The 16,741-nt window shown below is 42.4% G+C and overlaps 1 protein-coding gene across 1 annotated transcript; it reads left to right on the top strand.

Annotated features, from left to right (window-relative positions):
* Positions 1-8,682: 8,682 nt before the first annotated feature.
* On the top strand, positions 8,683-10,160 carry LOC109764641 (peroxidase 5). Its single transcript, XM_020323442.4, has 2 exons — positions 8,683-9,060; positions 9,182-10,160. The coding sequence occupies exons 1-2, from the start codon at positions 8,821-8,823 to the stop codon at positions 9,965-9,967; spliced, it is 1,026 nt and encodes a 341-aa protein (XP_020179031.1). The 5' UTR covers positions 8,683-8,820; the 3' UTR covers positions 9,968-10,160.
* Positions 10,161-16,741: the final 6,581 nt, after the last annotated feature.

Below are 16,741 nucleotides of genomic sequence, written 5' to 3' on the forward strand. Positions count from 1 at the left end.
CCAAACAAAACTGCAAACCAACCATGTCCAAATCCAACAAATTAAAAAACATGGGGATATCAAAAGCAAAATGAACCAAACGTGAAGAAAATCAAAAGAAACTCCTATGCAAAAACTGACGAAAAGGCAAAATGATCCAACCATAAAACATCACAAAAAACACCACGTCGGTGCAACTTCACCCCAAGAAACCACACGTACACTACGAGGACGGCCACATTGCTCACGATGTACACGCACACCTCCACGGTGTAGAGGTTTTGGTTATAGGCTATCATGAATGTTTCTGGTCACGAGTATGATTGCGGCAACCGTCCCAACTGTGACCAAAGATGACAACAAACAAACGATGGGAAGAGGGGGGCTATGTAGGGCGATGCCACCACATTTTCTCGTAGACTATTGTCGGCAAGCCCACAAACAACTACAAATGAATGTTGGGAGAAGGGAGAGGAAAAATGACTTTGAACAACGCAAGATGTTTCACCACTATGTCTGCCCCCGTGGTTGAGATGAACTGTGACCATAACACCCACAGTGAGATATGTCAGTGAATAGGGGGCATTTCTATGTGTGGGTGGCGTGGCCCATCATAGCTGTTGTAAGACACAATGGTGAAACATTTTCCTACCATTGGTGGTTGATACCTCCTTTTATTGATCCGGTAATGGAACAGAAAAGTGTATCCCACACCTATTTCCCCAGAGGTGACCCTGGGTTATCGAACCCACGAGAGGAAGATACCCTTGAAGCGATGGTCTCTAGCAAGCTTAAGTTAAAGTGTCAAATCCAGCTTTTGATCGGATCAAGCAAGAAAATAGTGATTTATACACTTATAATAAAAAGAGGTACGGGTATGAGGTCTTAATGCTTACAACCTTATAACAAAAAGAGGTATGGGTACGGGTATGAGGTCTTAATGCTTACAACCTTATAAAAAATAGTGATTCAAACACTTATAATAAAACTCTTTCTAACGTATCCTCTATTGACTCTTCACATGCATAAGTGGGCGGTTCTGGTATAGAACATGTTCTACTCTAACATAGACTTCATGCCACATACGCCAGCAACCGTAGCTTCCCCACGCCGGATAGCACATATGGTAAATTATGGGTTTCCCCGTGGACGCGGCTAGATATGGGTTTACCTAAACTCCCCTATCAATTTGCAACGACTAAGAATTGAGAATTTTACTGTCACCTCAAATTACCTCAACATCCTAATCCATACAGCAACAATAGTTCCTCCACAGCCAATCACGACAATAGTGCAAGCGAGGCCTCCTCTCAACACTCGTGAGAATATATACTAACTCGAACATGAACAAGAGCATATCGGATAGCATGGAAATCATAATAATTCTAATCATAAACTAGTCCATCAGTATCCCCGAGAACAAGTACAACTACTTTAACATAAAGGAAATGGTCAAGTTACAAGCCGCATCGAGCTGGTGAAGGGAGAAGGCATGGCGGTGATGATGATGGCGGCGGCGGCGCGGTGAAGATGGTGATGCTGGTGCCGACGCGATGGAGCAGGCACCGCCCCGAGGGCCGATGGGAACGGTGGTGGAGCCTCCTCTTCTTCCCCGTGGTCTCGTCCCTTCCTCTATGGTGGTAGATGGAACAGCAATGGAGATGGAGATGGAGATGGATGTTTTGATGATGAATGCGATCGTGGAGGTGGCGGCTAGGTTTGAAGATGATATATAAGGCGCCTCCCTAGCCTCCTCCCTTGATGGGTTGCATCCAAGGGCTCTAGATGAGCCAAATCCTCTCCCAATCTCTTCTTTACGAGCCAAGGATCTTGTGGGTCGAACAGGAACAAAATCGGTGAAGAATCCCGTCTGGAAGGGCAACATTTGGATCTGTGTGGATGTCATATGGCCATTGGACGGTCATATGATATGTCGTCTTCTATTTTGTCCTCCTTCGGTGTTTCAGCTGTCATTTCTTCATATGAACTCTGATTTTGACGTTTTTGGGCTTGTTGGATTCATGAGAACAACGCCGATCCATTTCTGGTGTTAGATATTGATTTTAATAACTTTGAAAAAATGACTTTTTTCGACCTTCGAAATGGCTAAGTCTGGCCCCTGGGTGTCTCCGGATTGAACCCATTCTTGATCTTTTCATCGTGCTTGGTCATAGGTTGCTCCAAAATACATGTAGAAACAAGAAAACAAAGAAAACTAATAAAAACAAATAAAATACTAAATGTGCAATGCTCACAAGGTAAAGGGTAAGAACCGGTAACATGCATAATGAACAATTATTTGGTCCAATGGGACATAATATATGAAGGGAACATGCAACAAATGAGCTCTAAAAATATGTAAAATAGAGAGCCATCACCGCGCTAAACCCGTTGACCTCTAGAACATACACTCCCCCCTTTGACATCATTACATGAAAGGAAAAACAATTTTTACAAGGGAAGCCAAAGGTTACCATGACATTTCACGGTTCTCAGGAACCACCCACTTGAAGGTCAAGAAAGAACAAAAGAAAAGACTCGAGTGTTAGGAAACCACCCCACCAGGGGTCTTTCCCCTTTGCCAAGCTGGAGGCTGGTAGGCATGCCTGACAGGCCGCCTATATATTCGACTTGCTGCTCATAATTCCACACATAAGTCTATTTTCTACTGATATCTAATCTAAATAACAAAGAGAAGAGTTCTACCCTACATAGTGTCTACTTTATATCTCTCTTATGCTTTTCATCTCTACTTTGACGTCGTGTTCCATGATAATTTCAACAATGAGACCTCTTAACATTTAACTTGTAAGTACCAATAAAAAATCTTAAACTACCTTCTACGTAGATATGGCATGCACGAGTAGATACACCAAAATTATGCAGAGTTCCAACAATTACTTGAATTAGTTAGTTGTCACTGAGCATAGAAGGAAGACCACACTTTATACAGGAACAGAGCTAGGAATTTTGCGAAAGGGGGCCAATGAAACATATTAAGGCAATGAAGGGGCATACGTATAAGTTTAGAGCTTAACACCAAAAGTGTACAAGGGTGATTTGAGAAAAAGTTTCAGCACGGGGAAGGATGGGGGCAGCATATGTATAAGTTTAGAAGTTAACACCACAATTATCTAGGGGTGGTTTGAGAAAAAGTTTCAGCATGGGGAAGGATGGGGGGAGCATGCCCCCCAACTCGCCCTTGTTGCTTGCATCCTTAATATAGACCCTCACAAATATGTATGTCACCAACAAATTCTGTAGGTACTTGCATCTGTATTTCATGTTGTGGTTTAAGCCACTCCATTTATTTTGCGAAAAGTGGTTTAGGCCACGCCAGGGTTTCTCGAATATATGAAACATGAGTCTCTACTGATGGATAATAAGATATAATCATTTGTGTTTTGTGAAAAAATGAGAGAAGTATAAGTGAATAACATTTAATATTCATTTGTGTCATGTTTTTGTATGTAAGGCACGAATGGTCATACATTTTGGCGAAGTCTTAAAAGATTTTTAACATGTGAATTTCCGGCAGATTTGGCACTTCAAATGGCATTCATAAAAAAACAGAGGAAAGAATCCACTAGCTTTTGCCTCCCCCACCGAATTGTAAGACATTTTAGATGTTTCAATATGAGCTACATACGAAGTGAAATGAGTGAACAACACACTAAAACACGTTTATATATATCTGATTTAGAAAAATGTTAGAATATCTTATAACCGAAATGGAGGGGGTAGTATATTAGAAAGAAAAAACTAGTACGACGTACTAGCTTGGAGGCTACTCTAGCCACGGTATAGAACGTAACTAACGTAATCAGGGCTCCAGTTGATTTGATCAATTATTGGAGTAGGGAAAGAATTTGACGTGGTAAAAAGTTGACATGTTTCACTTTGTTATTAATTCGTGGCCAGATAAATTAGCAAGCTAAGACGCGTATGCGGGTGTGCACTGTGTACTCTTCTAGCTGCTGTCACCTTTGGAGAATAGTAGCTGCATTCATATAATATATCCATCTACCTAATCGATTAATCAATGCAGCTACAGGGGATATGATGTTATGAGTTTTGACTAATGTGCGTGCATGCTCAAGGATAAATGAAAACGATAGAGATCCGCTCATAAAACAATTCATGTCGCTACAAAGAAGGGCAAAACTTCTTGGAGAAAAATCATAAATAATTCGTGTAGATCGTCCAAACTAGCACGACTTTGCCCCGGGCAACCAGTGCGATTAAGAGAAGACCGTGTCAAGAATTTTGCCTCAAGCTTTTCTGTCTCGAAGTCTACAGGACTCATGTAACATGCACTCCCACATCCCTTTACTTTTGGTTGTTAACAACTCTGTTGTGCGTAAGTTGATTACTTGTGCTGCTAATGCAAAGTTTGGGTACCATTAAGCAGATAGTTTTTGGAAATGAAGGCGTAGCCCCGGCCTCTGCATCATAATGATGCATGCAGCCATCTTATTAAAAGTTCGCAAAGTATCACAAAGTCGTCAAAGTATTACAGCTCGTAAGTGGAGCGAAAAATAAAAATAAATCAAAGTTCATGCTGACAAACACAACCGGAATGGCAATAAGAAGGATAAGCTCCCTAGACTCCTATCCTGTTATGCGACCGCCATCCGAACCGGTTGAATATAGCCCGTGCTACCATATACCACTGGTTGCACTCAGTTATCAAAGGCTCCCTGGATTTCATAGGAGTGAGTAAGGACCACGTACGGGTCCAAGCGGTAGCTCTGAAGATGACCTGCATGAAAGTTAAATTGTGTTGTCTGTTAAATATCAAATCATTCCTACAATTCCATATAGCCCACAAGAGCGCATATATTCCAATCCGAATACGAACCTCCGTAGTATGTTCGACCCCAGTTAACCACATTCCAAACAACGATGCAATGTCAAATGGAGGAGTAATGCTGAAGGCTATATGAATCGTTCTCCAAAGCAATTTGGCTAGTGGGCATTCAAGAATTAAATGTTGTATTGTTTCATCATGATCACAAAAGAACATCGTGGACTACCTACCCATCACCTCTTGATTAAGTTGTCCTTTGTAAGAATTACTTGTTTGTGGACAAACCACATAAAGATTTTAATGCGCAAAGGAACCTTAATCTTTCAAATATGCAACGATCTCGAGACTGGTCCAGAATTAATCAAATCCATATAGAAAGATTTTACCATTAAGCAGATAGTGACATATGAATGCAAACCAACTTGTAGTTGGATGATTAGAGGGATTGTGATATCCCCAGCTCAGCAGGGTTCAAGTCCCGATGCTCGCATTTATTCTGAATTTATTTGAGCATTTCCTAAGGGTGAGTGTATGCGCGTGTATATAAGCGTTTGCGTCCCTACTGTGTTGAAAAAAAGATAGTGACACATGAATATTCCCAGCAAATATATGTATATAAGTGTATGTCTTTTCTTTCTGCAGGAAGTATATAATTGTATGTCGGTGGAGATGCGACCGAGATAAAGATTATTAGGTTTGCATACATACACACGTACCATCCTGAGAATGTATAACCCGGAGCAAAGACATTTTCTTCGTCACCTGAATTGTTCTCGTCACCAGGATAGATTACTAAACCCTTGGTCGCACTTCTAAACATATATCATAGAACAATAAACTACTTTTCTCATCCTCACATGATAATAAAATTCCACTAGAGCTGCGACAACTAATTTAAGTACGAGGGAGTAAACAATTTTTTTTTCATACGATCCAGAAAGGATCCCATTCCACTATCAGAATCGTACGTGCTACGAGTGGGCTCAAAGCTAGGGTTTCCCCTGCCTCTCGCCGGCGCCGCCACCAGTCTGCCCCTTCTCCTATCGTCCTAGGACCTTAGAGGCTCCGTCGGCGAGAGGGCCCCGTCTGTAGGTGTTTCTTACAGTTTTGTAGGGTTTATGCCATGCCCAGAAAGGCGATGCTGAGGCGGCTTTTTGAAGATGGAATAAGGTTCTCGCCGCCTAGCCCCATTTCGGTGACGCTTCTTGCGTCGTCGGAGGGCCTGTGGAGGTGTGTCTCCGAAAGATCTCGTGGGATTCGGTCGGCGTTTGTCTTTGGTGGATCCAATCGGATCCGATCTTTGTTCGTCTGCGTGCATTTGTCTGCAGATTGGACCCTTCTGATCTATACTTCTTTTCATCGATGATGGTTGTTGTTCTGGTGTGCTGGTACTATGGTGCCTTAACATGACAACTTTCCAACTGTCCACTACAACAAGGTTTGACCGGCTCCAATGAGGGAGGGGTGATGACGGCGGCACGACTTCGGCTCATTCCAGCGCTTGTAGTCATCGCTAGGTGGTCTACGAACCTAGATGTAATTTATACTTCTGGTGCTTGTTGTACTATCTTGATGGATGATGAATAGATCATAATTTTTCTCGCAAAAAATCATATAACCTAAACTGCATATTCTTAGTTACCACCGCAGACAATTTGGCTGTTTAATAAAATGCTTGATTAGCAAAAATACGAAGGTGAACATGGTCTCACATGCACCAATGTGAATAGTAAAAAATACTAGAAAAATAAAAAAATCTGTAGTTTTGGGGTATTAAACTTGGTTGATCATTCTACTCATGTGTGAAGCTTCGTGAAGAAATGACAACCGTGGTGTCCCTAATAAAGAAAATACAATCGATACCTTACTATTCATTCAAATAATGTGTCTTTGATCGCATCAATTTTAATACATTTTTTACCACAATACCACGGATGTCATTAAACTTCGCATGTGAGTAGATGGTGGTTCAAGTTTGATACCCTAAAGTTTAAAAAAAAAAGTTTTCTCATAATATTCTTGATTTTACTGTTCTAGCGGGTGCGTGTGGAACCATGTTGCAAAAATTCCTGTTCGCTTAGATTAGTTGCTATACATGTAAGCAAGACTAGTTTTTGCTGCGGTTAGGTAGGTGGATGAGTTCATGGAAGCAGATATTACAGCCACACGACGACGGTCTAGAATTTGTTGTTGACCCGGTATAACACGCGGCGGCGCCATCATTTTTCCCCAACTGCTACACAGTGCCTGCATACATAAACACTCAGTTCAGCCGTCAACCCATCATTTTTCCCCAACTGCTACACAGTGCCTGCATACACCACTTCATCACAAGCACTAATTCTACAGGAGTCTACACTAGGATGATCTTATCTGCCATGAGCTTCTATGTTTCTTTCATCTTATTGCAACAGCATCATCGTGTACTGTTCATTCTGTAGAACGTGCCACATACGGCAAGAATAAACGATCCTTATCAAAAATGTACTATCAACGTGTGAAACATGCAGCCAGCGTGACAGAATAAGTATGCTTCTTTCCAACATATCTTCCTACATCCACATTTTTACGTACATGATTCTGTCTTTTTAAACTAATAACACTTATTATAGGCAGTTAACACAGTCCATAATGACAAACCGTATTGACAAGTGCGGCATGCCGCCGCACGGGCTCTGCTAGTTAGTTGCTATACGAGTAAGCAAGACCAGTTTTTGCTGCGGTTTGGTGGATGAGTTCATGGAAGGAGATATTACAGCCACGTGACGACGGTCTAGTATTTGTTGTTGACCCAGTATTATAACACGCGGCGCCGCCATCAATTTTTCCCAACTGCTACACAGTGGAGCCGTGAACCCATCTCCATATCGACCAATGATATGATAACCCATTTCCATCTCGTGCATAGCTAGCTCATTAATTTGCTTAAGCATTGCACAAGTGACCTTTATTCGAGAATGTTGCACAAGTAACCTTCACACAATGACACAATCGGTTACGCTAGTGACTGCGTTGCCGATGCAAAATTTGAATAACATTGAGCAGATAGTGACAGTTCTGGCACATTGTCGATGACCAAGTATTTATGTTTCAGATGGAGACGCGCTGCCAGAGAGACATGGTACTCTACTTTTTTGTACGTAAAGCTTCATGGTACAAGGTGTACTGCGCACTGACCGAGAGTACGTACTAGAAGACATTTTTATTTTTGGCGAAGATAATTACAAACACTTCTTGTACTACAGTTCTAGATAAGGTGCAACGTAATTTCAAGTTATTGGAAGAATTATGAAACATGTGTTCTACTTGAGATATGGGGAGCTTGTCGTGGCGAATAGATATACGGAGAAACATCAGTTAGTATGTGTGTGATGCATGCAGCACCGTAAGAGCTATTTATAAGTTCGCTGAATTTGCAATTAGGGTAAATCAATTTTGTGAGAGAAGAAAGTATGAGACGAGAGATGAGCTCTAAAAGCCGAGCCAGCAACGAGCCGAAGTCGGAAACGATGCACCTCGCTGCGGCATCTGAAGCAGAGGCTAGGGGCTTTTAACATTTGATTCCCCCTCGGATTAGGCAGTACCCAAGCCCAAGGCTCGAACGGCGCTGCGAGCGGAGCCGAACACTGGAGGACGAACGGTTTCAAGTGGAGGCGTTGGATCTTAGTCCAACGATCCAAAAATTCGACTTACCCAAAGAAAGCAGGCGACTTATCAATAATAGTCGGTCCCATAATCACAAGATTTGTTACTCCAGTTCCTTGACGAGTAAGCGAGTTTACTTTAGCTGCTGTTAGGTGGATGTAAGCCACCCTTCACGACGATCTGGTCTTCAAGTTGACTCCGTAGTCGGGTATATATAACGCCCGGAGCCATTTTTTTCCCAACTGCTACACGGTGAATGCAGTGCTATATAAACACCAGTTCACCCAGCCATCAACGTATCACCACAACAATCTCTAGCGTGTTGCAAATTTGGAGAGCTAGAGCAACCTGCAGTCCACGAAACAGATCAGAATAAGCTTCCAGCCATGAGGTTCCCCATTTTAGTGTTTGTGTGGGCTGCGGCGGTGCTGCTCGCCGTGGCCGCCTTCTCGGCGGTGGCGGACGCGTCGCCTCGGCCGTCAAAGTCTTTGAAGGTCGGGTTCTACAAGCACACATGCCCACAGGCCGAGTACATCGTGCGTGACGCCGTCCGCCGCGCCGTCGCCCGCAACCCAGGCCTCGCCGGTGGCATCATCCGCATGCATTTCCATGATTGCTTCGTCAGGGTGAGCCAAGGATCATACTCCTATTCCTTCTAGATCATGCTTCATTTAACCTTGTCAGTGACATGTGAACATGCATGTACCTAATCTGACCATTGATTTTTGTGTTGTTCGACACGTGTAGGGTTGCGATGGCTCGCTGCTGATCAACTCGACACCTGGGAACTCGGCGGAGAAGGATTCGCAGGCGAACAACCCAAGCATGCGTGGCTTTGAGGTCATCGACGAGGCCAAGGCAGCCCTAGAGGCGAGCTGCCCACGCACCATCTCCTGCGCCGACGTGCTCGCCTTCGCGGCGCGCGACGGGGCCTACCTTGCCGGCGGCATCAACTACCGTGTGCCGTCTGGTCGCCGTGACGGCCGTGTGTCTATCGCCGACGAGGTGCTCAACAACAACGTGCCATTCCCGACCGACGAGGTCGCGGAGCTTGTGGCCAGCTTCAAGCGCAAGGGGCTCTCCGCAGACGACATGGTCACGCTCTCCGGCGCACACACCATCGGTCGATCCCACTGCTCCTCCTTCACTCAGCGCATTCACAACTTCTCGGGTGAGGTCGGCCGGACCGACCCGTCCATCGACAGGTCCTACGCGGCGGAGCTGAAGCATCAATGCCCTCCGTCGACGGACAACCCTAGCGACCCCACAACGGTGCCGCTGGACCCCGTCACGCCGGGGGAGTTTGACAACCAGTACTTCAAGAACGTACTGGCACGCAAGGTGCCGCTCACCTCCGACCAGACACTACTCACCAGCCCCCGGACCGCCGGTATCGTTGCGTTCCACGCCGCCGTGGAGAAGGCGTGGCAGGCCAAGTTCGCTGCCGCCATGGTCAAGATGGGCAAGGTGGAGGTTCTCACCGGTGAAGAGGGGGAGATCAGGGAGAAGTGCTTTGTCGTCAACCACCACTAGTCCATCATTCCAAGTCATTCAAAGCATATAGCTAATTTAATATACTTGTGTGTCCGTCGATCGCAGATCATACTTGTAGTTTGTTCGTGTATGTAATTTGACTTTCCAAAGTGATTTCTTTGTTAGTTGTTTGTGTATGTCAAAAAGAGTTTTTCTTCCCCCGTCAATGTAAAGATGATGTTATGAGTTTTGACTAATGTGCATGCAAGCTCAAGGACAAACTAAAACGAAAGAGATCCACTCATAAACAATTCACATCGCTACAAACAAGGGCAAAACTTCTTGAAGAAAAACATAAACAATTCGTGTAGATCATCCAAACTAGCACGACCTTGGCCCCGGGCATCCCGCGCTATTAAAAAGACGAGGTAATATCACAGGTGGTGCTTAAACTTGCCACCGATGTTCACTTTAGTGCCTGAAGTTGAAAAATACACCGAACTGGTTTCAAAACTTGGCACGAGCGTGCAAATACAGTGCTAATCCTATTAATAGACGTGTTTTTACGCTGATGTGGCACCGTAGTTCGCTTAGCATGCACAGACAACCTCGCCCTAGGAAAGAACTAGTATGCCATACGTTTTCTCGTTACTGTTAATGAAAACAGATCCTTTTTCTTAGAATAATGAAAACATTTCCTATTTTTTTAGATAAGAAAGAAGAGACACGTACGTGGGTTTTAATCGGCTCAGCAGTGCAGCCCAGTTTGCGCATCTTAGTTTCATTTAGAAATTTGTAAAAAAGTTTGTAAATTATAATCACAGTAATAAAAATATTCACATATTTGTTTTAAACGTACCATATAAATAAAATGGTATTTCTGATTATAAAAATGGCTGTACAATTTAGAATTATATAAATATTTTCTATACTACAATTCATGAATATTATTTTAACTACATAAACCTTTTAATAGTTACATGTATATTTTTACAATTCATATTGTTTAAGAATTTTTCAACAATGTAAAATGTTCATAAATATCCAAAATTTAAAATTTCAGTTTATGAAAAATATTCACTACTGACTATGTTTTAATTATATTTTTTTTGAATATATGACATGATGAAAGTTATACACATGTTTCTCGCAAATAAAAGAAATTTATACACGTCTGAATATTAATAAAAATGTTTCTACCTATAACTTTTTTTTTCATTTAAGCATAAGCCAAGCATGCATAATCTTTTGGAATTTACTCAAAAAATTAAGTTTTTTATAATTATTTTTGCATATACTAAACAATTTAGAAAATTTATTTACGAAAAGCTTTAACTATAAATCACATGTAAATTGCTGACTATTTTTTTAAATTACATGAACATTTTAGTTATTTAATTTATATGTATTTATAAAAAATTTGAAGCACAAATATTTGTAATGTATTTTTATTACTGTGATTATAATATACAATTTTTTTTTACAAATTTCTAAATCAAACTAACATGCGCAAATTGGGCTGCACTGCAGCAGGCCATTAAAACCCACGAACGTGTTTCTATATCTAACAAAATAGGAAATGTTTTCATTATTCTAAAAAAAGATCTGTTTTCATTAACATGCACGAGAAAACGTATGGCGTACTGGCCAGTAGTTCCAGTTTGCTAGGGCGAGGTTGTCTGTGCATGCTAAGCGAACTACGGTGCCACGTCAGCGTAAAAACGTCTACTAATGGGATTAGCACTGTATTTGTACGCTCGTGCCAAGTTTTGAAACCAGTTCGGTGTATTTTTCAACTTCAGGCACTAAAGTGAACATCGGTGGCAAGTTTAAGCACCACCTGTGATATTACCTCTAAAAAGACTGTGTAAAGAATTAGTCTCAAAAGCATTTCTGTTTTGTTGAAAGAAGTATACACAGGTAACATTCATTCCCACATCCCTTTACTTTTGGTTCTTAACAACTCTGATGTGTGTCTTAACAACTCTGATGGCGGTGTTGATGTGTTTTTTCGCCCATTTCAATCCGTATATAGTCTATATTAAAATATCCAAACATTTTGTGTTACTGAACGGAGGGAGTCACATTTTTTTCCATAAAATCCAAAAAGATCGAGTTCGACTATTTAACTAAAGTGCACATTCCTAGTTACTACCGCATCCAGTTTTAGGCTAAGTAACCTGTGATTCCGGATGGATGGGGTTTAAGAAGTATTCAAACAATTGATAATGAACAAGGAACACCGTATGCTTTGTTACATGCATGTAGGAGTAGGGCAGATTCATGTGTGCTGCGTGCCAATGAAGCTATATAACAACACGCTTGATTGGTAGCTATATGCGAGTAAGCAAGACTAGTTTTGTTGCGGTTAGATAGATCAGTTCATGGAAGCTGCTATTAAAGCCACACGACGACGATCTAGTATCTGTTCTTGACTCGGTATAACACACGGCGGCGGCGCCATTTTTCCCAACTGCTACACGGTGTGATTGCATGCACAAACACCAGTCAGTCGGTCCGTCAACCCATCTCCATATCGGGCATAGCTAGCTCATTAATTTGCTTAAGAATCGCACAAGTAACCTTCATACAATGACACAATCTGTTACGCTAGTGATTGCCTTGCAGATGCAAATTTTGAGTAACATTAAGCAGATAGTGACAGTTCAGGCACATATTTGTAGGCGACCATGTATTTATGTTCCAAACGGAGACCCGGTCAGAGAGACATGATACTCTACTTTTTTACGTACAGCTTCATGGAGTACAAGGTATACTTCGCACTAACCGAGAGTATGGACATTTTTTCGTCCTCGGAATTGTTTATTATAGAAAGTATTGAGATCTCTTGAACCCCAGTTATGCTTACATACATCGACAAACAATTTGCATTCCCTTCTCTGTCGGTAATTTGTCATCCGACACGATGCGTTGCATTGCGTGATGCATGCCATCCTATACGGCTTTGGTCCGTTTATTAACATCACCGGATGCAACGCGGTTCATGGCTGCCAGAAGAGTGTCGTGTGTTTCACCTAATTTAAGGCGCCATGTCGCTCTACAGGCACGTCCAGGTTCTTTTGAAGACATAGGAATGTCAAGCATGCCCATGTAGACTAAACTTGGAGAAACATGTTGCTATAATCAGACGGTATTTTTGGCAATTACAGACACCTGTACTAGAGTTCTAAATCGTGTGCAATCTAATTTCAAGTTGTTGAAAGATTTATAATACTGTGTGTTCCGCTTGAGATATGTGAAGCTTGTGTGTGTTGCATGCATCACCGCAAGAGCAATTTGTAAGTTGCGTGAATTTGCAGTTAAGGTAAGTCGATTTCGTGAGAGAAGAGCAGGCGAGGCGGAGCTCTAAGGCCGAGTCAGGAACAAGCTGGAGTCGGGGGGGGGGGGGGGGGGGGGGGGCAGGACACTGCAGGAGGAATAGCTCAAGGAGGCCGATCCAAAAAATTGACTTACACAAAAGATATCAGGCGACTTACCAATTGTGGGTCCTATAATCCACCGGGTTTGTTAGTTCATAGACAAGTAAGCGATTTACTTTACTCCCTCCGTCCATATATATGTAGGGTCTAATATGTTTTTTGAGTGCCTTTAACTATTGATAAGATTGGAAGAAAGGATATATGCTTTTGTTCTCGTATCCTTATCCCTTGCAATCACGAGAACCTAGCAATAAGATTTTGTCCTTCCACTTCAATCATAGAGACATGGTGACAAGAATAGTTTTTTAGAGACCACTTGCGGCATTGCCTACCTCCACTACAACTCTCACATCGTTTCACTAGTTCTCTTGCTCCATCCATTCTCAGACGATCAGACCCATAAACAGTAGGAGTACTTGGCGGCAGCAATCTTCGACGATTGTTTTCACTATGCCTGTGATTTCGTTGCTACTGGTTTCGAGCATTGTAATAGAGAAGCAAATAAAGTTGCTCATGAGCTTGCTAGATTAGCTAGATTTTCTTTTACTTCTGATTAGTTTGAGGAATCTTTAAATGAAATTATAATACTCCTCACAAACGATGTACTACTATTTATTTCTAATGAATAAAGCTTGGTTTTAAAAAAAAAAAACAGTATGAGTACTTGGCCATCCAAACCATAGCCGACTCTTCTCAGAAATGCAACGAGTAGAAGAGAAGCGGTCCAAGCCTTCAGACACAAATGATGGCAATAAGGTTTTTCGGACCATGCATCCTGAACCGTCTACCCCCACTACGCTGTCCTGCTCTACAACTGCATCCTACACGGCTACATCGATGAGCCACTGCTGACCTTGTTCACATACATACACAGGTCCATACACGAACCCTAGAAGTATTACCGTACTAAGTTAAAATTGAGGAGCATGTCTCTTATATTACTGTGAAGGAAAATTGGGTTCTGTGCTCTTGACTTTTTGCCATATTCATACAATTAACGTTTCTAGGATGTCATTTTCATTGGAATAAACTCGCATCTTCACTCCCATGTTACATGGGTGGTTTAAGAGTCATAACTACGGCAGTTACAAGTGTTAATAGTCACAAGTACGACAGTTACAGGTAACCGTAGCCATGACTATCCTTAAAGCCCGACTTAAGACTACTCGACCGTTGCAGTTCCCACGTCGCTCCTTTGCCTTCCTTGTCCAAGCACTAGTAGAAAAAGGGTCATCTGTCCCGGTTGGTAAGGGCCTTTTGTCCCGGTTTTTGTACCGGGACTAAAGGGTCGTTACTAATGCTCTAGCCCTTTAGTCCCGGTTCTTACACGAACCGAGACAGATGGGCCTCCACGTGGCCGGTGCGGCGAGCCCAGGCAGGAGGGCCTTTGGTCCCGGTTGGTGGCACTAACCGGGACCAATAGGCATCCATGCGTCATCATTTCAGGGGCTGGGGTTTTTGTTTTTTTTAAAGGGGGGGGTTGGGGGTTTTGGGGGGTTAATTTAGGTGTTTCATATATTGTGTTAGCTAGCTAATTAATAGAGAGAAGTGTACTCTCTTATCTCTGTGCTTGGTCGACTCTGCGTACTATATACGTATAGAGAGGACTAGACACGCTAGCTAGTAAGAAAATGAAGGAAACAGAAGATCGTCATGAACATATGCATACAGAGAGAAGTGATATCGACCACCTCTCCTTCTCCGAGAGATTGGTCGAACAACAAGTTCTCGTATATCTATCCGACACTACTGGCTACATATATACAATAATTATCTCTTACAATATAATCTCCTAATTATATACGAAGTCAAGGTCCACATGGTATTCTCCGTCTTCAGCGATCACGTGGTCAAGGAAGAATGCCGCCAATTCCTCTTGAATTGCTCGCATACGATCTGGTGCTAGGAGTTCATCCCGCATCCGAAAGATCTAATTTGAAGAAGGGGGTCAATACATATATATATGAACAAATGAAACTCAACACAAATGATGGTAATAAAATAAAATTGTGAATATTATTGCTTACGCACTTCATATTGTTCGTCAGAGTAGCCCCGCTCACAGGTCGTGTGGCGGATGGACTCGCAAACGTAGTATCCACAGAAATCATTCCCTTGTTCCTGCCACAACCACTTTACAAGAAATAGAGGTCAATCAAACTGATAAGCAAGCATGCCAAATGGTATTGATGAAACTTGCGCTTGAATCACTAGGAGATGCGTGGAACATGCTACTATAGTACTTACTTTCGGATGTCTAAATTGCAGCTTCTTCGGCACTCCCGGAGCTTTTTTGGTGAATTTTATCCAAACCCTGCCGGATAAAGAAAATAATTACTTGATATCAGGAAATGAACAAAGTTGCTGATATGGTGGATAATGATCGATTTAACTTACTTCTCGAGCATTTGAGTCATGTCCGCATAGTCCTGTGGATCTTTTTGTCTCGAGTCTAAGACGGTTACTGCTCCCTGCTTAAGCTTAATCTCTAGGAGAATATAGTGGAAGCTGCGCACGCATGCATAAGTCATCAATTACATTACTATAACATGGACTAATAAGGGAAACCGAATATGCACAAGACAGTAACACTCACTTGAAGTTGTAAGGAAAGAGTATTATATCTTTGTTTTCATTTATTACCAACGATCGTAGAAAGTTGGCCTCGGTATTTTCGGCATGATATTTAACCTCAGTTGCATCTATGAGATTTGTGTTAATGAATCCAATATCACCGATTTGTCTTTTCTTCAATTCGGCGATCTTCAATCTGCATAATATAGTGAGGATAATTAGAGACTTAATGACAGAAGTAGTACTACTTACAGACAGTAGCAAGTGACCGTTGATTTATCGAGGGCCTTTTGATTGAAAAACTGGAAGAACTCCTCAAATGGAACATTCAACAGTTCAATTCCAACGAGGTCATGCTCCTCTTTAACTCTCAGTATCAAAGTATCCCTCCCCCCACACTCTCTGTAGGTTTTCATGTACCAATCATGTAATCTTCGCATCATCGTTGTTAGAGATCTTTCATCTTTGACGAGAGGCTTCCCGTAATGGTATTTGTGTTCGTCCACCTCCAAGAAATCATAATGTACATTGTCGGGCAGGTAATCTCCAAGATTGCTATAACCGGCCACCATCCTTGGATCATTAGCGACGATGTCGCTAGACACCTTGAGCGGGGGCCACGATTGGTTCGCTTGTTCGCCGAGCTGGGCAATTTTTTCCCAGCTCGTCGTTCTTTTAACCTTTGATCACTGACAGTACTTCCCGACCACTCCGCTTCGGCAAATGTCTTTCCAATAATGCGCTCATAATTGCCTTTCGGTGGAGACTTTGGTGGCTTTGTCAGGGCAGCCAGAGTGCGCTTCGCTTTCACCGGATCTAC

Source organism: Aegilops tauschii, chromosome 1 (genome assembly GCF_002575655.3).
Source record: "Aegilops tauschii subsp. strangulata cultivar AL8/78 chromosome 1, Aet v6.0, whole genome shotgun sequence".
NCBI lineage: Eukaryota > Viridiplantae > Streptophyta > Magnoliopsida > Poales > Poaceae > Aegilops > Aegilops tauschii.

Bases quoted from the DNA above. Each gene is read 5' to 3' on its own strand.
- LOC109764641 (XM_020323442.4), top strand. From the start codon at position 8,821: ATGAGGTTCCCCATTTTAGTGTTTGTGTGGGCTGCGGCGGTGCTGCTC. The intron at 9,061-9,181 runs GTGAGCCAAGGA...CGACACGTGTAG, and splicing joins TCCATGATTGCTTCGTCAGG to GGTTGCGATGGCTCGCTGCT.